The sequence below is a fragment of the Leptopilina heterotoma genome, unplaced genomic scaffold, assembly GCF_015476425.1.
Source record: "Leptopilina heterotoma isolate Lh14 unplaced genomic scaffold, ASM1547642v1 Lhet_27, whole genome shotgun sequence".
Classification (NCBI taxonomy): domain Eukaryota; kingdom Metazoa; phylum Arthropoda; class Insecta; order Hymenoptera; family Figitidae; genus Leptopilina; species Leptopilina heterotoma.
This window is the reverse complement of record NW_025110978.1, coordinates 962,376-974,835: the sequence shown is the minus strand read 5'-3', so window position 1 is coordinate 974,835 and position 12,460 is coordinate 962,376. Positions and strand designations below refer to the sequence as shown.

The window sequence follows — 12,460 nt, the reverse complement described above, 5'->3', positions numbered from 1 at the left end:
ATCCCCCTTTCCTCCCCTCATCATTCCAAAAGTATCCCGGCATACCAACCGACGTGTGGCATTAGAACCACTAATTTCCATCGCCCCTTGAGTTAGACGTTAGCTCCGCTCATCCAGCATCACGTGCTTTAACTCGATATTCCAGATGAGTCGTTCTCGCATATACTCGACGACGCTGCTTCATTAACACTTAGCAGACAAGTCGCAAACAAATTGTCAGGAGAAAGTAATTTACACTTCCTAGTTTCTACAAATCCGAGAAGAGGTTATTTTCACTTTTATATTTTCTTTCAAATTTTTCTTTTTCTCTCAGTTTTTCTCGAGGTGAGTTATTTATCGTTTCGTGAAAGAATTTTGCCATTTTGTAAAAAGTATTTTTTTAGTTCATAAAACTGATCTATGTATCTTCGTATCGTTGTTCCAAGTAAATTTTTTTTTCTCGTCATATATAAAAAAGTTTATTTAGATTCTCTAGTAATAATTTTGCATAAAGGAGTAAAAAAAACTCAGTATAAATATTTAATAAATAAGTAATAAATATATATTATTAAATATAACACATATCTTGTTTTTTTTCAATAAACAAATCGATGATTTGTGAGAAAATGTCAGGAAGAATTTTTGTGTCACTGGAAAAGTGATAATTGTTTGGAAATAAAAATTTCAAGGAAATAGAAGTAATGCGTATAATGATTTTAAAATGTCCGCATGGGAATAAAACTGAGCTAAACGTGTTTTCTAGATGCGAGCGAATGTACATTGTATGGTCACTACATGCCAGCTGATAGAGATGATTTACTAGCAATAATTATTATCTTCCGCACGACACTCGTCGCAATTGAAATGACTTTAAATGTTATTGAGGAGGAAGATACCTTGTTAAGTCGTTAAGTCATTACGGTCTGGATGTTGTCACTGAGATACTTGACAGGCAACATTGTCGATTAAGTATACGCGAGGTCTTACTTTTTTCTAAATATATAAATCTTCTCTTCCTATGAATATCATGAATTTACAATTTTCTTTTGATTCTTGGAAATTTTCCCATTTTGAGATTAATTATAGTGATCAGTGTCAATTTTATCGGTATTAGTAGCAAGTTTTATTTAATTATTTCAATTTAATAATTTTAATTATTAACTATAATGATTTGAATGTTCTTTCATTCATTCACTTTTTCTGTTCGTCACACTCTGAAGTTGTCTTTTGTTTACACTTTTGTTTTTTGTTATCTTTAGATAAATTGTATATTATATTATTACTAGCAAATGCGTTACGCGCGGAACGTGATATTCAATTTATTATTGTTATGCAAATTACAAAATTTTTTATTTTCAAAAATATAATTTTTTTAAATAATTTCATAATCAAAATTTAAAAAATTTACTTATTAAGTACAAAATTAATTATAACTGTTCATATTTTCAAAATTTTTTTTTAAATTTCACGAAAGAATTCAATTATTTTCTAAAATTTGAATAAATCCTTCTAAACAATTCAATTATTTTTTTAAATAGTAAAATCTTTACAAAAATTCAATGATTTTCAAAATAATTTTAATTGAATTCCTGGGATGAATTCAAATATTTTTAAATATTTCCATAAATTTCAATTATTTCCTAAAATTTTAATAAATGCTTCGAAACAATTCAACTATTTTTATAAATACAAAAATTCTTTGCAGGAATTAAATAATTTTTAATAAAATTTAAATAAAATTTCATAAAAGAATTTAATTATTTTCAAAAATTTCCATAAAATGCAATTTCAACAAAAATTTAAAATTCTCTATTTTTAAAAAATTCTATATAAAAATTAAATTACTTTCAATGCAATTTTTAAATATATTCGTCAAAAAAATTTAAAGAATTCAATTATTTTAAAAAAATAATAAAATTCTTGTGATGAATTCAATTATTTTGAATATACTTAATTTGAATAAAATTCTTTAAAGAAACTCCATTATTTTCGAAACAACTTCAATTAAATTTCTCGAAAAAATTTCATTATTTTTAAATATTTCTATAAAATTTTTCATAACAATTTAATTATTTTTTAAAATGTTAATAAATTCTTCGAAACATTTTAATTATTCTTATAAATAGTAAAATCCTTGTAAACAATTCAATTATTCTTTTAAATAGTAAAATCTTTACAAAAATTCAATGATTTTTAAAACAATTTTAATTGAATTCCTCGGATGAATTCAAATATTTTTAAATATTTTCATAAATTTCAATTATGTCCTAAAATTTTTATAAATTCTTTGAAACAATTCAATTATTTTCAATTCACTTTTAATAAAATTCAATTGTTTTTAAAATTTTCAATAAAAATTATTAAAGAAACTTTATTAGTTTAAAAAAAATTCAAAGAAATTCTTCAAAAGAATTTAATTAGGATTTTTGAAAATTTTAATAAAATTCTTTGCGAGAATTCAGATATTTTCCTAAATAATAAAATTCTTTGAAGAAATTCTATTATCATCAAATTTTTTTAATAAAATTCTATGCAACAATTCGATAATTTTCAATACATCAATTTTGAAATTGAAAATATTTGAAAAGAAAAATTATAAAAAATTAAAGAAATAAAAAGTAAACAACATCTAACTTTAAACTGCGAACAGATTACCGGAACATGTACTTTATTATTAATTAATTAATGTTATAATTATTTTTATTTTATGATTAATTCAAAATTGTAATGACAAATAGAAATCATAAGAATTTTTTCACTTCTTTTCATTAAAAGACTAAAATTTGGTTAAATATTATGTTTTGTCAAATTGAAATTATGCAGAATTTTGTTCTTTACTTCTAAGGAAAATTAGAAAATTGCTAAACAACTGTGATTAAGAAATAGAGAATTTATTTATTTTGCATTATTTTTCTTTATGAATTAGGGTAGAGTGGGGTAAAAAAGCCATGGTGTAAAAAAGCCATTTGAGTTTTATTTAAAAACTATTAAGCCGATTTATCAGCTGTTTAGAATATAAATACTATTAGGTAATACGCAACTTTTGAATCTAATTTGAATGTTGTACCTAGATTAATATTGTTTTTATTGTAATTTTAAATTTTTGTTGCTTTTTTGAAAACATTTTGGTGAACTTTTCAAACATATTACAATCTGATTAAGTGAACGAATAGTAAAAGTAAATGTTTGTACATAAGGAGAAAAGTATACCGAAAACGTATACAATGTTAATTTTTAGAAATTGAACTGAATTAACAATTTATTTTTGCTTTTTTTAATAACTGGTCTTGGGTGTAAAAAAGCCAGGGCAAAAAATTCATTGAATATTTTGTGAAATTCACTTGTTTTCTATTTAAACTAACCTTCTTATTTTACAAAATTTCTCGTGTTTATTTAATAAAATAAATTAAACACGACGAAAAAGTAGTTCAAAGTGCATTTAAAAAATAAACAATGAATAAACGGTTGCAACGAAATATGTTATCTGTGGTAAAACTTAAAGAGAACTTCTAAAAAAGGTACGAAAAATTGGCAGTGAAAATCGAAAACAGGTAAATTTAATATAATTTTCAATTTTGCTTGCTAAAAACTCTTTCATAATTATTAGAATATTTTTCAAATAAGACTATTTGTCATATAAATAAAGGGAAACTATAAAAATACCTAAATTGATAACATGTTTTGCTAAAATCGTAGGGTGGCTTTTTCACCCCACCAGGTGGTGCAAAAAAGCCACTTGCAGTGCTTTCGTAAAACTCTTATAACTTAGTCCTTTCATGAGATAAAAAATATTTCCGTCAAGAATTTTCAAGCTTAATAACTAAACTTTCAATAACAATTGGAAATTTGAGAAAAAAATTTTAAATACAGATTTTACAGCATCAAAAGTAAAAATGTGGCTTTTTTACCCCACTCTACCCTACAATTTTTTTTAATTTTAATTTTTTTTTTTGATTCAATTATTATTTTCAAGAATTTTAAATTATTTTTTATGAAATAAATAAATAATTAATAAAATTAAAATAAAAATTAATAATTAAATAATTGAATTTCTGCGATTATTTGTAATTTCTCCAAAATTGCATTTTTTTAGTGTTTTCAACAAAAATTTAAATTAGAAAATTAAATTCCTATGAAATTTTTATTATTTATGAAAATAATTGAATACCTGTGAAATTTTTATTATTTATGAAAATAATTAAATGTTTGCATACAATTTTATTAAAATTTTTTTTAAATAATTGAATTCTTTATGGAAGATTTTATTAAAATAGTAGATATTGAAAATAATTGAAATTATAAAAATTTTTGAAAATAATTGAAAGTAGGACAAGAATTTTTTTGACATTTATGAAAATAATTGAACTTTGGAGAAGAATTTTGTTATTTATAAAGATAATTGGGATTTTTACGAGAATTTTTTAAAATTTTAAACATATTTAAAGTTTATAAGAAGAATTAAAAATTTTTTTTTTAAATAATTGAATTTCTGCGATTATTTGTAATTTCTCCAAAATTGCATTTTTTTAGTGTTGTCAACAAAAATTTAAATTAGAAAATTTTTAAATTCTATTATTTTTAAAATTGCTAATATCAGTTATAATATTAGTGCGTTAAAGGATATTTGAGAAAAGACTTTAAAATTCTTGTAAAACTTTAAGTAGTAATTTTTAGTCAGGCAAAAGCTTGAGTTAAATCCTATATGATTGCAAGTAGTAAAGGTCAATTTTAGACAGACAGAGATTATAAGCTTTGGATTATTTTGGAATCAGTGGTAAAAGTCAATTTTATTGCGACAGTAGTAAAAGTGGATTTCCGGCAGGCGGAACATTATCGAAGTTTGTAAAATATTTTTTTAGTAGGTAAAGATATTTACAGCCAGACATTACTTTCAAAAAATACTTAATTTTTGTTAATAGCGAAGGAATACATTTTCAGGCAGTCAATGTTCAAATGTCAGACGTAGAAATTTTGAATTAGTACCTAGTATAAGTCAGTTAATAATAGGAATTCTATTAGAATGAAAATTTTCCAGTTTTGTAAGTTTCTAACCAGTAATAGCTGTAAATTTTAGTGTTTTATAAAATTATTTTTTTTCTAGTAGAAAAGAATTTCTTTTTAGACTTTTAAATTACTGTAAATTTGTTATTAGTAACAAGTGTCAGTTTAATCAATAATTAGTCAGAAATGATTAGTCAGTCAGAAATTTTTAGTCATAGAGGGTCATGTAAATAATATATCAGTAGTAAAAGTCAGTTATTGTCAGACTCTGCATGTTTATTATACATTTACTATATTTATTATATATTTATATTAGTGGTGAAAAAAAAACAAAGTGTCAGTAGTAAAAGATAATTTTAATCAGACAAGTTTTATTTTATTAAATTATAGTATCAGTAGTAGAAGAAAATTTTAACCAGACAAGTTATATTTTATTAAACTATTAGTGTCAGCAGTAAATGGAAATTTTAATCAGATAAGTTTTATTTAAATAAATTATTAATATCTCAGTATCAGATGACATTTTTAAGCAGACACATTTTTTTGCAAAATTTGATATTAGTAGGGAAAGAGCTTTTAGATTTTAATCAGCCAATTAAAATTCTCGTAATTTTTGTCTATTAGTAGAAAAAGTAAATTCTATCCAGACAAAATTTGTCAAAGAAAACCAAAGAAAGTTAAAGCAAGTCAAAGTCTTAGTCAAAGTCTTAGTCAAAGCCTTAGTCAAAGTCAAAAACTTAATCATAGTCTTAATCAAAGTCTTAGTCAAAGTCTTAGTCAAAAACTTAATCAAAGTCTTAGTCAAAGCCTTAGTCAAAGTCAAAAACTTAATCATAGTCTTAGTCAAAGTCTTAGTCAAAGTCTTAGTCAAAGTCTTAGTCTAATACTCAGTTTAAGTCTTAGACTTAGTCTCTGACTATGACTTTGACTTAGTCTTTGACTAAGACTTTGACTAAGACTTTAAATACGACTTCGAATAAGACTTTGAATAAGACTTTGACTAAGAATTTGACTGAACTAAGACTTAGACTCACTTTCACTATAGTTAATGTTAGACTTAGATAATTATAATATAAAATCAGTAGAAAAAGATATTTATGGTGAGACGCATAATACATCCAATTTTGTCTTAAATTCATCCAGTCTTAAATTTTTTATCACTCAATTTTTCTCTTTTTGCTTTAGTACGCGATAAGATCGAAATAATATAAATTTTTTTCCAGCTGGAATATAATTAAGACGTCCATATACATACATACATAATGAATTAGAATCAGATTTCAGTGAATCAACCAAGAGTATAAAATAAAATGCGACACGACCATGGCACCATTAGGTTATATCCGATGTCATAACAAGGAATCGTCTGTCGCGTCTAATTCCCTGAAATTTATCGAACCGTTAATTCATACGATCATCAGGAATGGTTCATCATCGTCAAACGATTGAGAAAGATCACGATTCGGTTTAAAGATGCTGGCAAAAGAACGGATACTTGGCGAGAATCGATCCGGTTGTCATTTCCTTGAACGCCTATTGAGTGTTAGTAAATATATTGTATATATACTAACACCATACAAATATAGAAATATATATTTTTGTATCTCCGTCTGTGTTTCTGCTTCTGATGTTGGAAATTGCACGAGTTAAGTCGAAAGAGTCTTTGACTTATGATTGCGACCATTACTTGAACAAACGAGGCTAAAGCGTGTCGAGACATGAAACGTGAATTGTTCGCGTCCTTCGCGATGAATTGTTTTTCTATTATAAACCACTAGAATATTATACTAGAGAGCCAACTATATTCTGTGAGTAGTCGTCTTTTTGCCTCGCGATTATCACCTGTCAGTTTTAGGATCTACTCTTCGTTTATGTTATTATCGTCGTTATTCTTCATCTTTATAGGCTTTGTTCTTATTACTATATAACAATTTTCTTAAAGTTCAACTCTTCATATATATATGTATTTATGGATGAAAAAAAACTAAGCGCTTTTAAACTTTTCTCAGTTACTTTAGCTCTTATATACTTCCAACTGCTGTACGTTTGAATTATGTAAAGATAAAATTTGTTATGCAAAGTGTAGAATATTTTCTCGAAACTTAATTCAGTGACTTTTCTAACGAGTCGTAATCATAGCCTGCGGCTTACTCATTCAAAAATTGTTTATTATAGTTTTTTTTTTTTAATGATAATTATTATTATTTTTCTTGTTCGATTATCTTTGTTAAATATGTGGTGTAAAATTATTGTAAATTATACCTTTTAAATGTTATTTTTGCTTTTTATTTTTCTATTCACACTTGTTTTTATTCATGAATTATGATTATTATTTTTTTTTTTTGCTTTAAGTTTAAAATATAATCATTTTAAAACTGGTTGTTAGTGAATTAAAATTATTGTTATTTACATTTTTCAATTTGTTTTTAGGTACGTGCATTATAAAATTATGATAATGAGTGAAAAATTCTTTGCTAATTTGAATTTGTAGAGGTTTCTTTTTATTTAATAATTATGAGTGGAAAATAAAGTGAGAACGTGGATTGTAAAATTTAGAATTCAGATTGTAAACGATGCGCAATGTATTTTTAACGATTATAAGTGTTATAATTTAGATTGTCATGTTTACAATATACATATTGTGAGTAGTACAATTGAGATAGTAAAATTTACAATACTAATTGTAAGCAATACAATTTATATTGTAGTCTATGAAATACACATTTAAAATATTACAATTTATTTTGTGAACACTGCAATTTATATTGTAAACACTACAAATGAAATTGAGAACTTTATTTATCACATTGTAAATCCAGATTTTAAGGTCTACAATTATCACTGTAAATTTTACAATACAAACTAAGTATTACAAATTAGATTGCAATCTATATAATAAAAATAATAAGTACTACGATTCAAATTGTGCACTTTACAATTAATATTGTAAATTCTATAATCCAGATTTAAACTTTACAATTTGTATTATAAACTCTACAATACAGATGAGAACCTGTTCATTTTAAATTGTAAACTTTATATTACATTGCAAATATTAAAATTTACCAGCAAAAATTCGCGCGGCTAACTTCTTATATAATTTTTTACAAAAATTAGCAATTTTAAAAATAAAAGAATTTAGAAATTTTTAATTCAAAATTTTCTCATAAAAATAAAATATGAATTGGAATATAGTTTTAATACTATTACAACTATAATAATTATATATTCCGAGACAGGGAATTCAGGGAAAAGTCAGACATTTTTATTAAAAGTATTGGAAAAAATTTAATTTTTAGAATTCATAAGAAAATTTTGAAGTTTAGTGTCTTTTTTGTTTTACTCATAAACTATGAAATCATCACGAATTTCAATACAAAACCTTCAATTTTTTTTAAATTGTAAATACTACAATTTAAATTGCAAACTTTGCAATACAATTTAGATACAAAATACTATAATGTAAATTGTAAACTTTACAATACAATTTTGATTGTACAATTTTTATTGTAAATACGACATTTTAAATTGAAACTTTAAAATTTACATTGAAAACCCTACAATACAGATGGTAATCATTACGATTTAGTTTGTAAACTTTACAATACTTATTGTAAGTATTAAAATTTATATTGTAAATCTTACAATTTCATTCTATCAAGTGAATTAAAAAGATTGCAATTCAAACAGTAAATTTTATGATTTATTTTCTTATAACTTCAACTTATATGGTAAATTTTGTAATACAGTTTGTAAATTTTACAATCCAAAAAGGTAAAAAAAATACTAAATGGATTCTAATCATTACAAATCTATATTGAAAGCATTTTTATTAACTAAAGAATTTGTAAGGATGTAAAGTTCGTTCAAAAAGCTCACGTTATTTCAGTGTCAATTCGTCAACTCGTGCATAAATTTGTATACGGCCTGGTTACTTACTTCGTCCTGTGAACAAAAAAGAAAATACATTTATTAGAATAAAGATTAAAACAAAAAATTTATCATAGTTTTCAAACCAATTATTTTTATAATTATTATTTTAATTCTTAGAATAAATTTTAATTATAATGACACAGTTTTTCTGAAGATATCAAATTGAGACAAAAAACGAATCAAAATGTTGCTTCGCAACACTTTCGATTCGTTTTTGTCTCAATTTGATATTCTGAAAAAAACTGTGGACTAATTTCTTAGACATAAATGATAATAGTAATTATTAATAATAATAATAATAATAAAAATATTAACTAGTAATTACCTATATTATATTATTAGGAATTATAATATATTATTGCAAATTACATTTGCAATTGATAATTGTACTATATTATTACTAATTGTTTATATTGTTAGAAATAAATAATATTTATTAATAATTACAATTTAAAGATTGTAATTATAATAATTTTCTAATTAGGTACCATTTAACTTTTGGCTTTTCAAATTTAGTTTATAATTTTATGTTTTTAAGGGTTTTAGTTATATGACCCATATATGACAGAAATAAATAAATAATAATTTAATTATAATAATGTAATAAGGCGATAATACTTAATTATATAATAAGACTAATAAATTATTAGTTATTATTATACTGAATATAATCACAGTAAAATCTGTCATTATTAATGTCATTTTTTTATATTAAATTACAGAAATTAAAAATTGATTTTTAAAAAGGACAGAGTTAAAAATGGAAAATTAAAACTTGGAAAAGAATATTTTAAAAGTTAAAACTTGTTATTTTTTTTGCATAAAATATGAATTAGGTCAATAAAGAAAAGTTTAAGGGGATTTTTCTTTCGATTTAATTTATTGACAAGTGAAGTTTAAGGGGATTGATGTCAAGTTTTGGCGAAAGAAAAAAAAAAGGAATGTAACTGTAAGAGGCATATTTAAAGAGTCATTAAATCTGAAAATGGATTTTTCGAAATGACATGTGGCGCTTGTGCAAAATATTCTCTCGCCGGCATAGGTAGAAACTTGTGAGTAATGACCCTTGATTGGTCACTCGTCGATCGTTACTTGAGAGTACGTGACTGCACTTACGTTTCCACGGGTCGTTAACTCGTTTCCATTAAGGCGCGGCCTCAAATCCTTATCCCTCTATTTTTCCCTTTGTTTTCTTTTACTTTCTTTATAATACATCTTTAAATTTTCGCCTTTTAAATGCGAGAGAAAAACCCATCTTTTAAAACGAAAGTTTTCACTTGTCTGCGCATTAGCGTCCTTTTCTACTTTTCTTATTTTTTTTTTTACTTTTTTCCCTTTTTCTACTTTTCTAGTTTTTTCTATTTCTTTTTCTATTACGAAATTTTTACTTCATAGTATTTAGAATTATTTTTAATTTTCTTTTTCCTTTTCTTCTTCAAAATTAAAATATATAGAAGTTGTTAATTTAATTACAAGTTTGAAGAAAAAAATCATAATTGCAAAAGTTTTTTATGAAGAGCAATATAAATACTTCGATTTAGTCGCAAAATATATATTCTGATCTAGAGTCTGAATTTTGTTATTGGCTTTAAAGATTTTCACAATGTCTGACTATAAATGTCTGTCACCACTTTAAAAGTCAAGTTATTGTCATTTTAAAATGGTAATAAAAACTTTCGTCAGATATGAAATATATCCAAAGGTATTTTCGCAGAAAAATGTATTGTTTTTTTTCGTAAAATAAAAAAAAATTGCCGACATCTCTGACTATTAACGATCGTTTCCACTTATTTATTAATCTTATCACTATAAGTGGAACTATAATAAAATCGTAAATAAATTAAGCAGAAAATATTTCACAAAATTTTTAAATAACAAAATTAAAAAAAATACTACTATAATTTTAACAATAAAAAAATAATTAACAAAAATACTACAATAATTTTAACAATAAAATAATAATTAAAAAATACTTTTCCAGGTTAAATTTTTGAGTCAATTAAAAAAATTATAGATATACAATGTTATATACAAAAAAAAGGCAGAAAAAGAGAATTTCATACCGTACGTGAAATTTGAAATGGAATTATTTATACTTTAGAATGTAATTAATGGAAAACAACAACGTTAATTGGATTCTTTTTATGAACAGTAATAAATGCTCCGACTGATTGGTCGCTAAATATTTAAAACATTTTTATCGATCGTTTTTTCTTTTATATCCGGCAAAAGCCGAGAATCGAGTATGTGTATTGAACAGTATTTTAATTAAACGAAGGAATCAAGCAGGATTTCGGGACACGTATTTCGTTTAATTGCTTCTGCTGCTTTCGGCACGAGCTAATTTCGTGAATTTTCAAATAATTTTGCCTCGAAATTCTCAAATATATAATAATTATAATAATAATAATCCAGCCAGAGGCTATCGAAATGATACACGATTAATTCCACAATTACCACGATTTTATTAATGTGTGTGTATATTAAAACTAGGGATTATTAATACGTATATCGAGGAATTACGTTCTGTACACTAATTGCACAAATTAAACTATGGAGAAAAAATTAAAACTGCTTTTCAATCGAATTGGTAAAATTCTCGTTTGTACGAAATCTGTCAATCAAATATTTTTAATTCTATTTTAGAATATGGAATCGAAATTTTAATTAATTTATTTGCGGAACAAAAGAAGTGATACACAATTTGTTTAAATTTTTCCTCGTTTTTGTCTCCTTTTTCAGTTAAATAATAATTTTATCCAGTCACTGCCTTTAAAAGAAAAATATATTTCCTTAAAAAATATATTTTTAAAGTAAAAATAAATTATATAACAAAAAAAAAAATATAATCAACTTCTAATTACTTCAATTTTTTCCCTTTTCTTTTTCTTACCTTCTTATTTTACAACAATTTTCAAATAATAATTTTGTTTCTCTTTTTTTTTTTTGTAAAAAATGTCATAAAAATTTATTTTCAAAAACTATAGAATAATGGTTTATTTGTTATTAAAGTGGAAAATGAGTAAGATTGTTGAAAAAATGGACATTTATAGACAGTATTATTTGTGCACTATTATATTTAAAAGAAAAAAGGAAGAGTAATAAAAATCAAGACTAACGAGAAGAAATATATTTTTGATATTGCTAACAGTAAGGGAGGGAGAGAGAAAGAGTGACTAATTGCAGTAGCACACTGAGTCTACTTCAACAATATAGACGTACAATTAAGTCTCCTTAGTTATTACCAGCTGGACCAACAATCTTTAAAGATTTTATCTCCTTCCCACTAAAGGCTATATGTATAAGATTATAAACATTTACGAGCAAAAGAATTGGAGCAAATTTATTATTTGAGAGGAAATAAATGTTATAATATTACCGACATGTACACAACAACGATCTAATCAATTTCAAATTTTAATTGAGTCACGAGATTGGTACTTTATATTATTATTTTAATAATAACAATAACAAGAACCGTTATTGGTTTAATTCTGTATTAAATAAATAATAAAATTAAAATAATAATATTAATAATTGTGATAGT

At 24.0% G+C, this 12,460-nt stretch overlaps 1 protein-coding gene across 1 annotated transcript in view; it reads right to left on the bottom strand.

Moving 5' to 3' along the window:
- The window catches only part of LOC122503785 (muscle segmentation homeobox-like), a 146,824-nt gene that overhangs the window by 11,881 nt on the left and 122,483 nt on the right, over positions 1 to 12,460 (bottom strand). The window contains exon 2 of the mRNA XM_043614474.1: positions 8,920 to 8,925. Coding sequence (XP_043470409.1) covers positions 8,920 to 8,925 — 6 coding nt within the window. The remainder of the gene's footprint in view (positions 1 to 8,919; positions 8,926 to 12,460) is intronic.